Raw genomic sequence first — 18,719 nt, 5'->3', positions numbered from 1 at the left:
AACAGTTATGGAAACTTTAAAGAAAAAAAATTAAAGTTTCAAGTTGTACCATAAAATGCATCATCGTTGGAGGTAGGGGGTAACCTAAACAACTTTAAAAGTGAATATCATATTGGCATGTAACTATATTCCGTTAACACCTTATTGCTTTGTATGAAATGAAAACTGAAAAGGAGGATAGTAAAGCTGGGAAACTAACCTGGCACAGTGTAAAATACTCTTTGTCTTCACCAAACCTTTGTCTAACCCCGAACAAACTACTGAACAGATTCTACTGGACAGCTACCAGATCACAGGCCACAAAAATGTTTAGTGGACGTAACAAGCATATGTGTTTGCAAAATTACAGCTCTGTGCAAAGCCACAAAACCCTAGGCTCAATTTTGTTGTTTTGTGTTAAACATTAACTTTGCTAAATGAAAAGATTGTGACTCTTTGCAAGACTCAGAAGCATGGAAACAATGTTGCCTTTACCTAACTATCTACTACATAACAGCTGAACTTTAGTTCCATATCAGCTATTTATATCTGCTGTTCTTGGCCCCTGCTGATTTTTGTATCCTCTTGAAATATTTGGCCAGGACCTTGCCCTATTGGCAAGTGCAGACTGGAAAGAAAATATAGCTCTTAGCCAATTATGTCTCCTTGTTGACCTTGCCACCATATATGAAACTTGCAAAGACAGTTGTTCCTGATGACCTCACCATGAATAAAGCTTTCAATAAAACAAATGCAAATAATTCATGATTCTTGGGGGCTGTCATAAATGTAAAGGGAAGGGTAAACACCTTTAAAATCCCTCCTGGCCAGAGGAAAAACCCTTGCACCTGTAAAGGGTTAAGAAGCTAGGATAACCTCGCTGGCACCTGACCACAATGACCAATGAGGAGACAAGATACTTTCAAAGCTGGAAGGGGGGGAGGGGGGAGAAACAAAGGGTCTGTGTCTGTCTGTGTGATGCTTTTGCCGGGGACAGAACAGGAATGGAGTCTTAAAACTTAGTAAGTAATCTAGCTAGATATTCGTTAGATTATGATTTCTTTAAATGGCTGAGAAAATAGGCTGTGCTGAATAGAATGGATATTCCTGTCTTTGTGTCTTTTTGTAACTTAAGGTTTTGTCTAGAGGGATTCTCTATGTTTTGAATCTAATTACCCTGTAAGGTATTTACCATCCTGATTTTACAGAGGTGATTCTTTTTACCTTTTCTTATATTAAAATTCTTCTTGTAAGAAACTGAATGCTTTTTTCATTGTTCTTAAGATCCAAGGGTTTGGGTCTGTGGTCACCTATGCAAATTGGTGAGGATTTTTATCAAGCCTTCCCCAGGCAGGGGGGTGCAAGGTTTTGGTGAGGATTTTTGGAGGAAAGACATTTCCAAACAACTCTTTCTCAAAAAAAATAAACCCGGACGTTTGGTGGTGGCAGTGGAAGTCCAAGGGCAAAAGGTAAAATAGTTTGTACCTTGAGGAAGTTTTAACCTAAACTGGTAAAAGTAAACTGAGGAGGTTTTCATGCAGGTCCCCACATCTGTACTCTAGAGTTCAGAGTGGGGAAGGAACCTTGATAGGGGCGTTCTCCAACTTTTGATACAGTGGTATTTTAATAATATACTATAATTATCCTAAAAAAGTGAACTCTTTCAAAGTAAGAAGATACTGTATGTGTAATATAACCTATCAATTGTTCTCCATGTCCACTGAATGTAGGACAAGAAGCAATGGACTTAATCTGCTGCAAGGGAGATTTAAGTTAGATATTAGGAAGAACTTTCTAACTACAAGGGTAGTTACACTCTGGAATGGGCCTCCAAGGGAGGTTGTGGAATCCCCAGCACTGGAGGTTTTAAGAACAGGTTGGATAAACACCCCCTAGGGATGGTCTAGGATGGATTTGATCCTTGATGCTGTCACAATGCAGGGACTTGGTCTTGATGACCTATCAAAGTCTCTTCTAGCCCTACATTTCTATGATTAAAATATATTATAAATGTAATCAATACAACTATTATATCTTAAACTACAGCTTTTTTGTTTTTATTCTAAACAAACCATTTTTTCCCAACTATAGCTACAACCAAAATAGTAATTATATACCACTGGTCTAACTAAAGTATACATATAATCCATCTCTGCTGATTCTGACATAATGTGATAGCTAATTCTGCATGACCTTTCACAACATACTGTAAGTTACAAAGTAATATCCAAAACAGGTTTTATACTAGTTAAAGATGGAAAAGACCTATTAAATCAGAGTCCATCCTCTTGGCAGACAGAACACAGGCCTTCCAAAAGAAGGTACATCACTTACGGAAGCAATATTACATTTAATCTTAGCTTCACAGGCTGCTTGTTTTCCGCTTTATGTGGTCTCAAGGAAACCATGTAGAAATTTTGAATTTTTTTCCCCCACAGAAAAGTACCCAATGCCAGCATAATGCCAAACTTCAACATATTTGTACAAGGTTCAGTTGGATAAATGCTTTTGCTATTTTGTGTAACATGTAGGCAAATGCTTTTAAAATCAGGAAGTAGTTACTGTATCAGTAAGAAAACCCTGCTCCACTGCATTTCACTATTAAGAGCACTGTTCGACCCAGATGTTGTGCACAATTCATTAGTTTCTAGAGCAATTAATAAGTGCTGTACTATTCTGCACATTGGACCTAAATTATGCAGCACAACTCCAATGAATTCTAGGGCAAATAGGGAATTACGTGGCCATGTTAATCAAGCATTAACTTATTCAATAGCCTTCAATGTTACTGAAATTCTAAAAATGCATCACAAATTGAAAAATAAATTAAAGCATGTTATGCATCACAAATTGAAAAATAAATTAATGCATGTTATTTGCACTATAGCAGAGGAATACCTCTGATCCCTGGATCAGGAGTTCCACAGGAGACGAGCCCGTCTGAATTGCATGTTCAGCTATGGGAATGGGAAGGTGGAGCAGGCATCAGCATTAGAGTCAGAAGGACTGCAATACTGTGTCTGGAAAGGAAGACTTGAAAGAGGCACTACTTTCCAGAGCTCCTGAGCTACATAAGATCAGAGCATGATTTTTGCAGAGCAAGGGGCTCCTATGCTGCACTATCCAAAGCTATATACAATAAGAGCAGGGCTTCACTCCTTCACAGGTACACAGTGAAGAATGGTGGTTGCCGTTTAGAGCATCTAAGCCCCACAAGAGTGCTTCACTTCTTTGTGCCTGCTTTCCAATTAGAAAAGAGTCATTAGACCAGTTGAGTTCATCTTTGTTTCCCTATGTCAGAAAGAATCTCCCTCTGGCTGTCCTCTTGCACTGTCCTTTAAAGGGCATGGAAATAGACACAGGAAACTCACTGAGTTCCCCTATGTGGGGAATCACAGAAAAAACAGAAATGCAAAAGGCAAAGTAGTGGGCAGACAAGGTGAGCAGAGGAAAAGTGGCAGGAAAATGTCAACTTGTGTAAATTTATGCAACACAGATTTAGATGGCATCTTAAAAAGATAAATTATGTGGCCATTTATGGTGTTGCATCATCCGATTATACACAGGTCCCTATTAATAAAGTTTGTATGAACTCCTGTAAATTCCAACATTATAAAACCCACAAACCTTTGTTAGCTTAGTGTTAAAATTGCTAAAGTGTATTTCATCTCTCCCCCCCCAGACACACACATGCTAAAAAACAAGGATATCACAAATTTAAGCAACATTCACACTCAACACAATACCCACCCCCACGCCTTATCTCACTGCCATCATGATACTCTCTTTAACATGTTCAATTAATTCAACAGTACTGTTGCCCCAATGCTCATATAAAAAAGTGATCACACTGCCACACACATCTTTACCTTCCATATGGTACTTTGTGAAAATTATTTATTTTTATATATATATATATATATATATATATATATATATAAATAAAAATCACTCATCCCCCATGCTCGCCATATATGGGGTGGCCCTGTTCCCAATGGCTCCTGTCTGCATGCTGTGTCAGCAAGGTTCCCATGGAGCTGTGCTGACGTTCTTGTAACCCATAAATCTCTCCTAGAATCTCTATAAGTAGACAGTTCCTCAGAGTGAGGGGGTTTTGCTTAAAACTGATACACAATTCAAGGTGCATTACATTTTAAGCATATTCTCCACGTGGTTAGTCGGAAGATAATACATGTGCCATTTTGTCCCTCCAGACCTGTCCCACACACAGATCCACAACCTTCACATGACCCCCCCAGAGGGTCCCAAGAAATAGGGGACAGTGCCATGGAGGCAGCTACCCCTTGGGTGAAATTATGCCCCACCCACCCTGAAGTCAACACTCTCATCGACTTCACTGGGCCAGGATTTCACCCCTTGTGTACAGAAGGGGAAGACTGATGTATGGATCTCAGATTAGGAGCCTGGGAAAAGTAACACCTGGCCCTAAAATCAGTAAGAACTACACGTTGCCCTCAATCTGTATGCTGTACCACTTGTATTTACATCAGTGGGAGTTGCAGCTCCAGCTAGTTTCTGGCTCTAGGTAAGTAAACACAACAGAGAATATGATTTTAGAAAAACATAAAAAAGCTTCATTAGAGAGATTCAAATAAGAGCTTTTCATAGGGCAGGTGATGAATACACAGGTCATATTATATGAAAAAGCTATGACACTTAAGCTAATATTTCATAATTGTTTTTAAATATATAGATTTTTTTTTTTAACAGTGAACTTCTGCATGTGAACGTCACAAAGTAATTCAAACAAATCCTAGTTGTTCAATTCACCCCATGCTGAATAGAAAACATTACAGGTTTTCACTAGACCCCTTCAGAGTGGGGCTTAAGTTTCTTTTCTTTTTCTTTCTTTCGGGGTAAAAAGCTAGAGCACCGTAGCATCCCCTCCTAACCAACTTCACTAGTCATTCAAATGGAATAACAGAAATTCCACATTTTAGAGAGAATTTTTTATGGATTAAGCTTTTGTATTTTTTTTTTGTTTTCCTCCTATCAACCCCCCTAGTCACCAAAATAAGTAGCAGTCTAAAGAAAAAAATATGACTATTTTAATTATTACCTGTGGGTCTTACCCCAGCCAAATTCAGTTGGAAGAGAGAGGAGGAGTGGGCAGGCACACACACACCTCACCACCTAGCTAGTTTGGTTTCAGCTCCCCTCCCAGAATCTCACTGGTTCTTCTGCTACTAGTGCCCATAATCCTAGTGTCTACAGAATTGCTAACTGAAGATCTGTGAACAAATCCCAGATTTTACAGCAAAGATATCAAGGCTTGTCCGTATCTTTATATGCTTATTTGGTGGTTTTTCATTAGAGGGTAGTTAAATTAATTACAGTCTCAGTAAATTCCCAGAAAAAATACTGGAAGAGAAGCTAATACCAAGTCCAACTTGTAATAATTAGAAAATGGAGTTGCACAGTATATCGTATAGTAATAGGTCTCAGACAACAGAATATGGTTGATATAATAGTTGTATCCACAGTCTCGGGAACAATTAAATATTAAAACTAGTATAACTGACTTAGAACAACGCTTCCTTAGCTCTCGTCCCTTAATGCCCCTACTCTACTTGCACTACAATGACAACATCTTCATCATCTGGACCCATGGAAAAGAAGCCCTTGAGGAATTCCACCAGGATTTCAACAATTTCCATCCCCACCATCAACAATGCCTAGACCAATCCACACAAGCGATCCATTTGCTGGACACTACTGTAGTAATAAGCGATGGTCACATAAACACCACCCTATATCAGAAACCTGCTGACCGCTATACTTACTTACATGCCTCCAGCTTCCATCCAGGACACACTACACGATCCATTGTCTACAGCCAAGCTCTATGATACAACCGCATTTGCTCCAACCCCTCAGACAGAGACAAACACCTACAAGATCTCTATCATGCATTCTTACAACCACCTGCTGAAGTGAAGAAACAGACTGACAGAGCCAGAAGAGTACTCAGAAGTCACCTACTACAGGACAGGCCCAACAAAGAAAACAACAACAGAACATCACTAGCTGTCATCTTCAGCCCCCAACTAAAACCTCTCCAGAGATTTACAACCTATCCTAAAAAATGATCCCTCACTCTCACAGATCTTGGGCGATAGACCAGTCCTCGCTTACAGACGGCCCCCCCAACCTAAAGCAAATACTCACCAGCAACCACACACCACACAACAAAACCACTAACCCAGGAACCTATCCTTTCAAAAAAGCCCGTTGCCAACTCTGTCCACATATTTATTCAAGTGAAACCATCAAAGGACCTAATCACATTAGCCTAATCACATCAGGGGCTCGTTCACCTGCACATCTACCAATGTGATATATGCTATCGTGCCAGCAATGCCCCTCTGCCATGTACATTGGCCAAACCAGACAGTCTCTACACAAAAGAATAAATGGACACAAATCTGACATCAGGAATCATAACATTCAAAAACCGGTAGGAGAACACTTCAACCTCTCTGGCCACTCAGTAAAAGATTTAAGGGTGGCAATTTTGCAACAGAAAAGCTTCAAAAATAGACTCCTATGAGAAACTGCTGAGCTTAAATTAACATGTAAACCAGATACCATTAATGTGGGTTTGAATAGAGACTAGGAGTGGCTGCGTCATTACACATACTGAATCTATTTCCCCATGCTAAGTATCCTCACACCTTCCTCTCAACTGTCTAAATGGGCCATCTTGATCATCACTACAAAAGTTTTTTTCTCCTGCTGATAACAGAATAAGGTGCCACAAGTACTCCTGTTCTTTCTACCTAAAAAGAGCACAACGCTTCTAGTCAATTGAGCCCTAAGACCCAGATCCTGCAAAGACTTGCATATATGCTTAAACTTAAACGTGTTTGTAAGTCTATATAGGATCAAGACCTAAGATACTAACTTTTTTGTTCGGTTAGAGGGATGTTCATAGTTGCTGAAATCATCAGAGCACTATTTCCTGTTATCAAGTACAACACATTTAAGGAAAGGCAATTTATTTTCTGCATAATTAAAGAACCACTGATGCCTCTTGGAAAACTGAAAACGTTCTGTTTAAGGAGAGTGGATGGCTCAAAGGATTGTAGTAGGTTAAAAGAAAAGGAGTACTTGTGGCACCTTAGAGACTAACAAATTTATTAGAGCATAAACTTTCGTGAGCTACAGCTCACTTCATCGGATGCAAAGAATGGAACATATCGTAAGAATGAGTATATGTATTCATAGATATGTAGCTCACGAAAGCTTATGCTCTAATAAATTTGTTAGTCGCTAAGGTGCCACAAGTACTCCTCTTTTTTTTTTTGCGAATACAGACTAACACGGCTGCTACTCTGAAACCTGTCATTAGTGGGTTAAAGAGGCTTTCAGCTTTAGGTCAGGGATTCAAATTCATCCCAGGCTGTTAATAAGCGAAAACAGTTACTGTCTCATGGCTGTCTGAAAGCCTGGGTGAAATGACTTGGGTGATTTCAGTTCAGTTTCCAAGAAACAGGTATGGCTATCACCCTTCTAAACTGTCTTAGCAGAGAAGGAACTATCTTTTCACCAGAGCTAAATTTGAGGTGGGCCTGTAATACGATGTTCCTCCCCAAGCTTGAAATCCTGTCCACCAAGAACACAGAACTGTTTGCAGAACCTGCATTGAGGAGGGTCAGTAAGATGATTCTTTCACCCTCAAACAAGTTAACTTACTTTATTTTATGTAAAAGAGGGCTATCCTATCATCTTTGGGAAATCACCAGCAGTCATGGATATAGTAATGGAGCTGGCAGCCAGAGCTGAGGTCTACACATCTTCCACCTTAACTTTTTTCTCCCCCAATTCTTGTGAACTTTAAATTATTTTCTATCTTTTTCTCCAATTTTTAACCACAGAATTCAGATTAATATTTCCTAGGTAAATATAAACAGATGTTCAAAATAGCCTCCCATTTCATTCCCCAACATTTGCAAAGATAAAGGACATCTGGTAGAGAAGTACACAATATGACAGCACAAATCAAGTTAGATTAAATTAACTAACCTAAAATTGTTCATTTTCTTGCTTAGTCCCTTCTCTTATGTCTGACCCATTCTGTACATTTCCATACCGTATTTTTTCTAATTTATGTCTATGAAATCAAAGAAAACAGTCTGTATTCTCTCTCTCCTTCCTCCTTCAACAAGCAACCTCTCCTTTCCTAAACATGTATTCCATTCCACTGGCCTCTTCCCCCATTACATTTGCTCTAAGCCCTTTCTCCTCAATTGTTCTAGTCCCCCTGCATCTTTTGTTCACTGTATTACACTTTTTTGGTACTATTTGCTTCCATCTGCATTCTGTGGTCTCCTCATTGTCTTCCCCATCACTAATAATTGATAATTTTTAAAGTATATAATGTTTTGGAAACTAATCAGTATAACACCTATCAAATAAGCAAGTTTTATCCCTGTTTTACAACAGGAAAATCAATCTAGATTGTAAACTCTTCAAGACAAGCACTCTTTCTTTCTATGTTTGTATTATAATAAATAATAATAATAACTTGATATAGTGCTTATCAGAAGATCTCAAAGCACTTCACAAACTTTTATGTATTTATTCCCATAACAGCCTTGCGTGTGCACATAGTGCCCACAAAACTGGGGCCCCAATGTACTGTAAATAAGAAGAAAGGTAGTGACTTAAGCAGACTCAGGGTCAGAACTAGAAGTAGAGCAAGTAGAGGCCTTTTGCTCTCAATTTTATGCTTAGTCCACTGAACCACACTGCTTCTTCACAAAGGAGAACAGTCCCCTTTTCTTGCAACCAGAGGCCTCATTAGGTGCTCAGCAGAGGAGAGAGCTAGCTCCCAGCAGAGTATGTTTGCAAAGGCCCAAGCACCATCAACAGCAACCTAGGAATTCCCCACCCCCAGCAATGCCATTGCCCATGCTTTGCCTGTTATGTGGACAGAAGACTTCAGTCTCCAGGGCTGGCAAAATGGGACATTCCAGGAACACTAAATTCACCCTAAAATAAAGTAAGTTGTTCTATGTAGAAACAATTCTACTTATGTTATATATTAAGTTTTCTTTAATTGCTCAGGAATATTTGCATGAAAATAGATTTTTTATTTTTCCTGAAGTCATCTCTTCCTACCACTTAATCCTAAAGTCATAATTAGTTATGTTTGTGACATAAACATTGTAAAGTCAAACAGAATGTTATGATTTCAGGTGAGGGACACCCTAGAAGCAAGCTTGCTTTTCAGAAAAAGACCTATTTTACGAAGAGAAAAGGATTAAGAGAAATGCATAATACGTATAATGGCAAAGGCCCACTGACATTTGCTGGAAAACAGAAAAAATTCTAACATCTACTACTTTTTCTTGAAGGCTGTCTTGATTGTAATTTGAAATCATCTAGAACATGTAGCCAGTTTAACGTACAGCAAATTAGCAAAACAGTTTTTCAATAATTCATTAGCAGTGCAAGTCAGGACATATTTTCAGGCATAGTGGCATTAAAAATACTCCATGGCAAGCCTAATCCTATAATTGGTAATGATCTGCTGATAAAGTCTGGCTGAAAACCAGGAACTTTAACAGTGATCTAACATAATGTATACAAACTTTGGGCCCGGGCCCAGTCCCAGTATGCACAGAATGCAGGATCAGACCCAACATGTCCCAATCCTAAAGAGACTTATACAGGTGCTAAACCTTAATCATGTAAGCACAGGTACAATGAGACTAGTTTCAGGAGTATAGTCTTTGTAGCCTTTATTAGGAATCCTCTTGAGGACTAGACTTACTCAAAGACCAGAAAATGGAGGTAAACTAAATCTTGATTAAGTTCTACTTTCTTGATAAACTCCAAGTATAAAAAGTTACAGTATTTAGCCACTGACTTCCCTAGTTTAGTCACTGGATACAAAAATGTGGCTCTTTAAGACATATCTTTGTTCTCTGATCAAACTAATACCCAATTCTATGTGGTAGAATAACAGTCACTGTATTTAATTTTACACAGTTAATGAGGTCAGAAGAATGACAAATAATGTGGTTTTGATTCTTGTCCCTAGATGTCTCATATTGTTCAATGTTTTTATTTTAACTACTATTCTCACTACACTTTTGCTAATGAAAATATTAATACTAAGTCAGTATACCTGAGGTCAGGAAACAGGTGAACCTCTTGAATGTCCTCAGATATGAGAATAACCATCCAGTAATTAATCTGCATAATATGTAGTGATTTTGTACAGCATTCAAAACAAGTAGTATTTTTGGAGTGTGTGTGTTGAACTATGAAGGAAAAAGTGCAAGAAAACAAGAGTTGATTCTTTAAATGCTCACATACCATACAAAGACAAAGTTGAGAACATGAAATTTAAACTATGAAAAGTAAATGTTAATATTATGTAGCACCACCCGTACCCACGACTATGAATCCTAGGTAAACTGTAGCACACAAGGAAGGGCCCAATTCTGCTTCCATTCACGTGAATGGCAAAACTCTCATTAACTTCAATGGAAGCAGCAGAAAATTCAGTTCAATGTTAGCAGTTAGTAGTAGAAGAACCTACCTCTGTCTATACAGAGAGACAGCCACTCATAAATCTGCACACTACCCTAAAGGCTTTTCCTCACTCAGAGAAACTAAATACCAAACAACCATCTAGTCAAGGCTTGAAGCCATCAAATCCTGGGGTTACTCAAAGAAGCCTTGCTCGCTATTCTGAGAGCGCCTCCAAATTTCAAAATGAAGTTTGTTCCTTATGTATATATGAAAAAATACTTTATAAAAAGCAGAAGTTAGGATTACAAAGCCTTTCAACGATGGTCAAAGTGTGCAATACAACCTTCTTCTATACATGTCATTTTTGCAACAATCTGCTTTTACAAAGGAGGAAAGCCGTTTAACCTTGCATGCATGTAAAAAGCAGCCTAACTATTCAGTTCTCAGGAACAGCCTGAAAGCCTGACCACAATGACTAAATTGTTTTCAATTCTCAAGGGTAACCAATTAACTCTTTCTCAAAAAGCCTAGTTATAACTAAAGGCTACATTTCCTACCACCCGCCCTGGTCCCCTTCCTCAGTCAGGGAGCCAGCTGGGGAAAACAGACTACCCTGGCCCCCTGCGGATCTCAGCACTTATCCGTGGGGCAAGCGGCAGCGCTCACTGCAGCGGGAGCCAACCAGCGAGCCCGCCAGCTTTGAAGTTTGCCCCTCAGAAGTTTGGTCAACTTAGCAGCACCACGAAGCCGCAGGCAGAGGCTGAAATCCCGCCGCCCGGGGCACAGGAGGCGGCCAGCGGGGAGTCTCTGGGGTTCGAGCCACTGCTAAAGGGCTTGGCCAAGTCAGCAGCCCAGCCCCACGCCGAGCGGACTCCCGCACACGCCCCCGCGGGGCTCGCCTGCCCCAGGCGCGGAGCACCCCCAGGTCACCTGCCCCAGGGCCTCCCCTCCCGGCTGGGTCCGGCGGAGGGGACAGGCTCCTCGCGAGCCCCTCACACCGATGCTCTCCCCCCTCCCGCTGTGCCCCTGCTCCTGACCCGCCAGCCCCGGCGACATGAGGAACGGGGAGGGGGAACCAGGCGCAAACTTTCGGTGCCACTTACTTGGCGGCTCGCCGCTGCCTCCCCCTGCCGCGCTGGCGAGCCTCTGGGCGGGCGGCGGCTGGACGCGGGCTAGCGGGACTCCCTGCGCTGCAGACATGCCCCGCGCAGCGGAGCGGGAGCGGCTCCGGCTGCGCCACGGTAGGGGGCGGGGGCGGGGCGCTGCGCGGAGGAGGGGAAGCGCCCGGCTGGGAGCGGGCGGCGCGCTCCGCCTGCCCCAGCCGGTGCCAGGTCTGCAGCAAGCCCGGCAGCCCGCCTCCTTCCCTCCCCGCCGGCCGGGCGACGACTTTCAAGTCACCTGCAGGCGGGTCGGGCGGGAGCGGCCGAGTGGCCAGCGCCCCGGCCGGAGGTGGCCCCGGCCGCCCCTCCTTTCCCTCTCGCTCGCCCGGGCCGCTCCGCAGCTCTCCCCGGGACTGCAGTCATTGCGTCACCGCCATCCCCACCCTCGCTGCGGGAGCTGTGCCGGGGTAAAGGCCGGCGGGGGCCGCGGGCGCTGGCCTTGGGGTGGGGAGGCCGAGCCCCCGGCAGGGGAGCGCTGCGTGGGGAGCTGATGCCCCGTGCAGGAGCCGCTTCGCGCGCGGCTGGGGAGCCAGGGCTCCTTGCCTCCGAGGTGCGTCTTGGGACGCGCAACGGGCTGCGTCTGTGTCAGCGGCTGCCCCCGAAATCTCCTGTGGGATGAGATCGCTCGCAGCCGCGGCGAGTAACCAGGGGCCCGAGCCCGGGCTCTTGTTCAGCCCTCGCAGGATCGGCCCCCCGCGGGGTCCTGCCAGGTTCCCTGGGAACAGACAAAGCCCAGAACAGTTCAAACGCTTGGCTCCCACAGGGGCCGGGTGACCGGGGGCAGGCAGCAGCTCGTGTGGAAAAATCTCCCAGAGCTGGAGCCGCTGACAGCACCAGCTTTCACCCTGAAAAGACAGTCTGAGCAGATATGTACTTTAAGGGGTAGAAGTTTAAAGGGCCCTAAAGAGGCTCGGCCTTCCCTTCCCGTTGTGAACAGATGCAGAGGGGAGGGGGGCTTGTTTGGTCTGAGGTTTGTCGGTTTTGGGAAGAAGACAAACCTCTTCCTTCCTGCCCCCTCGCCGAGCGGCCACTGTTTGCATTTCCAACACCACTTTCTACAAGCCATTACCCTCTGATCCCACTGAGAGTTACCAAAAGAAACTACAGCATTTGCTCAAGAAACTCCCTGAAAAAGCACAAGAACAAATCCGCACAGACACACCCCTAGAGCCCCGACCTGGGGTATTCTATCTGCTACCCAAGATCCATAAACCTGGAAATCCTGGACGCCCCATCATCTCAGGCATTGGCACCATGACAGCAGGACTGTCTGGCTACGTAGACTCCCTCCTCAGGCCCTACCTTACCAGCACTCCCAGGTATCTTCGAGACACCACTGACTTCCTGAGGAAACTACAGTCCAGCGGTGATCTTCCTAAAAACACCATCCTAGCCCCTATGGATGTAGAAGCCCTCTACACCAACATTACACACAAAGATGGACTACAAGCCGTCAGGAACAGTATCCCCGATACTGTCACAGCTAACCTGGTGGCTGAACTTTGTGACTTTGTCCTCACCCATAACTATTTCACATTTGGGGACAATGTATACCTTCAAATCAGCGGCACTGCGATGGGTACCTGCATAGCCCCACAGTATGCCAACATTTTTATGGCTGACTTAGAACAACGCTTCCTCAGCTCTCGTCTCCTAATGCCCCTACCCTACTTGCGCTACATTGATGACATCTTCATCATCTGGACCCATGGAAAAGAAGCCCTTGAGGAATTCCACCAGGATTTCAACAATTTCCATCCCACCATCAACCTCAGCCTGGACCAGTCCACACAAGAGATCCACTTCCTGGACACTACGGTGCTAATAAGCGATGGTCACATAAACACCACCCCATATCGGAAACCTACTGACCACTATTCCTACCTACATGCCTCTAGCTTTCATCCAGATCACACCACACGATCCATTGTCTACAGCCAAGCTCTACAATATAACCGCATTTGCTCCAACCCCTCAGACAGAGACAAACACCTGCAAGATCTCTATCATGCATTCCTACAACTACAATACCCACCTGCTGAAGTGAAGAAACAGATTGACAGAGCCAGAAGAGTACCCAGAAGTCACCTACTACAGGACAGGCCCAACAAAGAAAATAACAGAACGCCACTAGCCATCACCTTCAGCCCCCAACTAAAACCTCTCCAACGCATCATCAAGGATCTACAACCTATCCTGAAGGACGACCCATCACTCTCACAGATCTTGGGAGACAGGCCAGTCCTTGCTTACAGACAGCCCCCCAATCTGAAGCAAATACTCACCAGCAACCACACAACAGAACCACTAACCTAGGAACAGAGTAGCAGCCGTGTTAGTCTGTATTCGCAAAAAGAAAAGGAGTACTTGTGGCACCTTAGAGACTAACAAATTTATTTGAGCATAAGCTTTCGTGAGCTACGGCTCACTTCATCGGATGCATTTGGTGGAAAATACAGAGGGGAGATTGATATACACACACAGAGAACATGAAACAATGGGTTTTATCATACACACTGTAAGGAGAGTGATCACTTAAGATAAGCCATCACCAGCAGCAGGGGGGAAAAGGAGGAAAGCCTACTTTGCTTGTCACCATGAAAGGTTTTCCTCCTTCCCCCTCCCCCCCCCCCCCCCCGCCGCTGCTGGTGATGGCTCATCTAAAGTGATTTTTGCAAAGTATGATACATTGCATTTAGTATTATGCCAAGTAGTATTATATTATTTCTGCTATAGTAATGCCTAGAGACTGAAACTGAGGTTGAGACTCCATTGTGCTGGCACTGTACATACACACAGTAAGAGAATTCCTGCCTGAAGAGCTAGACAGACAAAGAGTTAGACGGGAATCAGAAGCACAGATAAGTGAAGTAATTTGTCCAAGGTCACACAGGTCAGTGGCAGAACCCAAGTCCCCTGACTCCCAGTGTAGAGTTCTATTAAATAGTCTGCACTGTCTCTAAACACAAACTAACAAACAAAACCACAATTAAGAAAATTACATGTACAAAGTACAGTTTATGATGTAATATTTCATTTTCTTAGTGCCTACATTTGTGATGTTTTACTTTCTTCTTGGGAGATGCTAAACGCACTGAACTCCCACTGACGTTAATGGAATTTGCAGGTGTTTGGCATCTTGCATGATGGAGCCCAAATTCTGATCCCAATGGAGTTTTGCAAAGTACTTGTGTGGTACTTAGATTTGTCCCGTAGTTGCTAACTTGCAAAATTCATTAATTTACAATGGGTGTCCCAGACATTGGTACAAGATAGTAAAACTGTACTGTAGATACTTATAAGAGGAATAATATTTGGAAGACCACAACGAGACAGGCCATTTAACTTAAAATAAAAATCTTTATATATATTTGTATAACTTGTACTCTGGAAGTGACAACAGCTGCACTAGTCATAAATGTTTAATTTGTGCTACAGTTCTTAATTTGAATTCACTTTAAATATAATTCTCAAGAGTATCTGTTTTGCTTTTGTTAAGTTTGTAATGCTTGCAGACACATAGCTCCATTCAAATGAGCAGATGCGTCATGAGCAATCATTACACTGATGAAATTGGCCCACAGTGCAGAGCAGTTTTATCCCAATATCAAGATTGAGGTGAATCTGAACAGAGGTATCCTTGTAAGGTATTTTTACAATGAATAAAAGCATGAAATATAAATAGTAAATTAAATGGAGGAAATGTCTTTTGTCTTCATATTTAATAAGATATAGGAGAGTTAAGTATATATAAAAACTCTACATGTGCAAACAGCTGATGAGAATTGGCTTGATCTTTTTTTTAAAATGATACACAGTGTGGCTGAGACCAAGCCTGGAAGATTCTTCCTAGAAGGAAAATAAGTGAGTGAGTGAAACCAGGACACTATAATGGAAATATCTTCTCAGATCTACAGTGTTAGCTACCATAAGGACTTAATACTCTAGCAAAGAACTTCTGTAGCTACTCCCCAGCTGCTGAGTGACCTCTACTCCCATTGATTTCAGAGTCGAAGTCTCCTTGAACCTTACAGGAAGCACTCTGTGTGTGTGGATCAGAATGCAGGACCGGGGCATTGTAAATACACATACTTGCACTGTCTTAGTTAAACCACTCCAAAATCATGTGCAGGCACTCATTTCAGTTTAGCTTAAATCTGTTCCTAATCATTTTAAGCTGAACCGAAGTAAGTGTCCACCCAGCCTTTTGCCTTAACTAAATTTGGTCAAAATAACCCCTTACATTAAAATGGTGCAATTCTATGTGTAGACAAGCCCTAAACTGGGACCTGCTCCTACTTCTATTGAAGTAAATGTCAAAGCTTCCAGTGAATTTACCAAAAACAGGATTGGAGTCCTTGCAAAGGAGTTAAGCAATACTTCTGCTTTGTTGAAGTGGAATTCTTCAAAAGGAATCATCTTCTTGAGAAGCATGTCTGTATTCGATACATCCTTTGTTAGAGAAAGAAGCTCTATATAAACTTGTACGTCTGTTATGGACAGCAAGATTCTATATTGATATATAGCTATTCTCAAGGAGAGCACAGTAAGCAATAAGTTAAGAGGACTGGAAACTGGTACTCACCTAAAGATCAATGTTTTTAAAAATGCTTTTTAGATGTGATATGCCCCTACTTTTTGAGGCTTGTGCTACATTAAAATTTTTCATTTATGAACCATTTCTGATTCTCAATTATCAAATGTAGAAATGGAGGAAAGTATTTAGATATACTGTCCATAAAACTTCTGTATCTGGATTGCTGATTTAATTGCTCTGCTTTTGCTTTAATTAAGTTTGCACTGCATTGGAAGCAACTTAAATCCTTCAGCATTTGGAAAACATGCCCAAAGGAACCCTTTTGCACTGTGGGAGAAGAGGAAGTGATGGGGAGGGTAGATGAGAACTACCAAAAGTTAAATTTTTCACACTTTGACCATTTAAGAACAGTTAGAAATAATATGATGGAAGACTCCCCTCACATAAGAACGGCCATACTGGGTCAGACCAAAGGTCCATCTAGCCCAGTATCCTGTCTTTCGACAGTGGCCAGTGCCAGGTGCCCCAGAGGGAACGAACAGAACAGGTAATCAAGTGATCTATCCCCTGTCGCCCATTCGCAGCTTCTGGCAAAAAGCTCACTTTCCTCCTCCTGCTGTCCCAAAGGATTTGCTGTTACAGTAACACTATTTTTTGTGAATAAGGACCAGAACGCACATTTGCTCTGTTTCTGAAGTTGTGCAGTACTGATCATTCTGTGCAATGAAGAATTTGTAAATCACCTGAATTGATTAAGTATAGTATTGCACTGCTGCAGAATTACTTAGCAAAGGCACTGTTCCCAGAAAGCACCATTTACAGCAACGCAGAGCCACTGCAACAGAACAAAAACCCTGTGGAGGTCAGGGAGCTTGGAATTCAGACTTTGAGCCAAATTTATCCCCTGGTGTAAGTCATCCCAGTTTTGCAGTCAATGGAAAATTAGTTTAGCGCTCAAAGTTTTCTCTGGTCATAGACATCTTGGGAGGCAGAGAGCGGGATGTTTTGTTTCTTCCTTTTGAATTTCTCCCATAGATAGATCCTTTTGTATTTTGTTGGACTTAACTTCAGATCTCCACAGTGAGGAAAAATTGCAGAAAACTGTCCTTCAGCAATTCCCCAATTAATGTCTGCAACGGAGGGAGAAGAAAGGAGTACTGCAACAAACTACAGTTCATCCTAGCAACAATCTCTCTCCTTTCAGAACACAACTCTTCACTAAAACTACTATCAGAGGAAAATAATGTAATTAAAATGGCATATATGTAAATATTTATCTCAGGGGTTTATAATATCACCCATCATCACAGTATCTAATCTCTGATGGAAATAATGCCATAAGAATGCAAAATTCTCTCTCTATAATAAATGTAAAGAAAAACTGTCACAAATTAAGAACAACACATTTCTTTACATGTATAACACCATGGATTATTAAAACTGAAATAATTTAAAAAATAATCCAACTTCAGAGTTTATGGTATTTATCTTTTTCTGTTTTATCATGGTTGGACAAGAAAATTAGTGATCTGTTAATGGTGACCTATAAAGGGAACTAAAATAGATTTGTGTTTTGCCTCATTAGGATTTAAAGAAGAACTGGGAGGTTTTTCTGCCTTTTATAAACTTTTGGAATACCATGAATGTTGTCTTTTTTCTTTCCTGGCTTTATGGAGGTCTCCTTTAAGGATCCAGAGACGTGGATTGGGAACTTTCCTTGCTCCAATTGATAGGATGAGAACAAAAATACTTTTTTTAACTGTTTGGCAAAACCAATTTTAGATGGTCTAAAAAAAAAATCACTTTCCCTTTCAATCCAGTTTCACTTTATACCTGTAATGTAATTCATTTATACCTGTAATGCAACTGGATTAATGAAAAAACCCAAGCAGATTGTTATTGCATTACAGTAATGTTAATTCTGCCAAGTACTGTATATATGAAAAGCCAATTCCTTCCCCAAAGAGGTCATTTCACCTTATTTACAGTTTAACTTTCTGGTTCTCACACCCAGTCAACTCACTGTTGGAGTGGCTGGGCTTTCACATCCGCAAGATACCCTTGACACTTTAAAAATGTTTTGGTTTTGAATTATGAATTACGAAAATTCTTAAGAATTATAATTTTTTTTTACACAAGACTAATATTTTTGGTCTGAACTACCATACTTCACAATAAGAGACAAGATGGGTGAGGGGTAATATCTTTTATTGGGCCAACTTCTATTAGTGAACGAGACCAGCTTTTGGACTACACAGAGCTCTTCTTCAGGTCCATGTAGCTCTAAAGTTTTTCTCATTGTACCAACTTCTGTTGATGAAAATTATATTACCTTTTGCCCACCTTGTTGCTCTAATATGCTGGTATCAACACAGCTACCACACTGCAAACATACTTCACAATGTCCGTTTAATTATTGCTGAAAGCATAGAAAGCCAAAGCTTTTTGTTACCCTTTAGGGTGGAAAATGGAAATGATTTAGCTTGCCAGTTAACTCTGAAATGGAATCACTAACCCAATATCCTGAAATTCTGTTC

General features: G+C 41.8%; 1 protein-coding gene across 13 annotated transcripts in view; it reads right to left on the bottom strand.

Annotated features, from left to right (window-relative positions):
• The window catches only part of KIAA1217 (KIAA1217 ortholog), a 528,161-nt gene extending 516,190 nt beyond the window's left edge, over positions 1–11,971 (bottom strand). For 9 of the 13 annotated variants that reach the window (XR_006279438.1, XR_006279437.1, XM_043509473.1 and 6 more), the window contains exon 1: positions 11,589–11,971. Coding sequence is in view for 11 of the 13 variants with exons in the window: in XM_043509473.1 (XP_043365408.1) it covers positions 11,589–11,685 (97 nt within the window). In the remaining 2 variants the exon portion in view is untranslated. The remainder of the gene's footprint in view (positions 1–11,588) is intronic. The other 4 variants (XM_043509460.1, XM_038392050.2, XM_038392060.2 and 1 more) reach the window with 4 other exon arrangements.
• Positions 11,972–18,719: the final 6,748 nt, after the last annotated feature.

This window comes from Dermochelys coriacea, chromosome 2, assembly GCF_009764565.3.
Source record: "Dermochelys coriacea isolate rDerCor1 chromosome 2, rDerCor1.pri.v4, whole genome shotgun sequence".
Lineage (NCBI taxonomy): Eukaryota > Metazoa > Chordata > Testudines > Dermochelyidae > Dermochelys > Dermochelys coriacea.
Note: the sequence above shows the minus strand (reverse complement) of the source record. Positions and strands in the feature narration are given on the sequence as shown.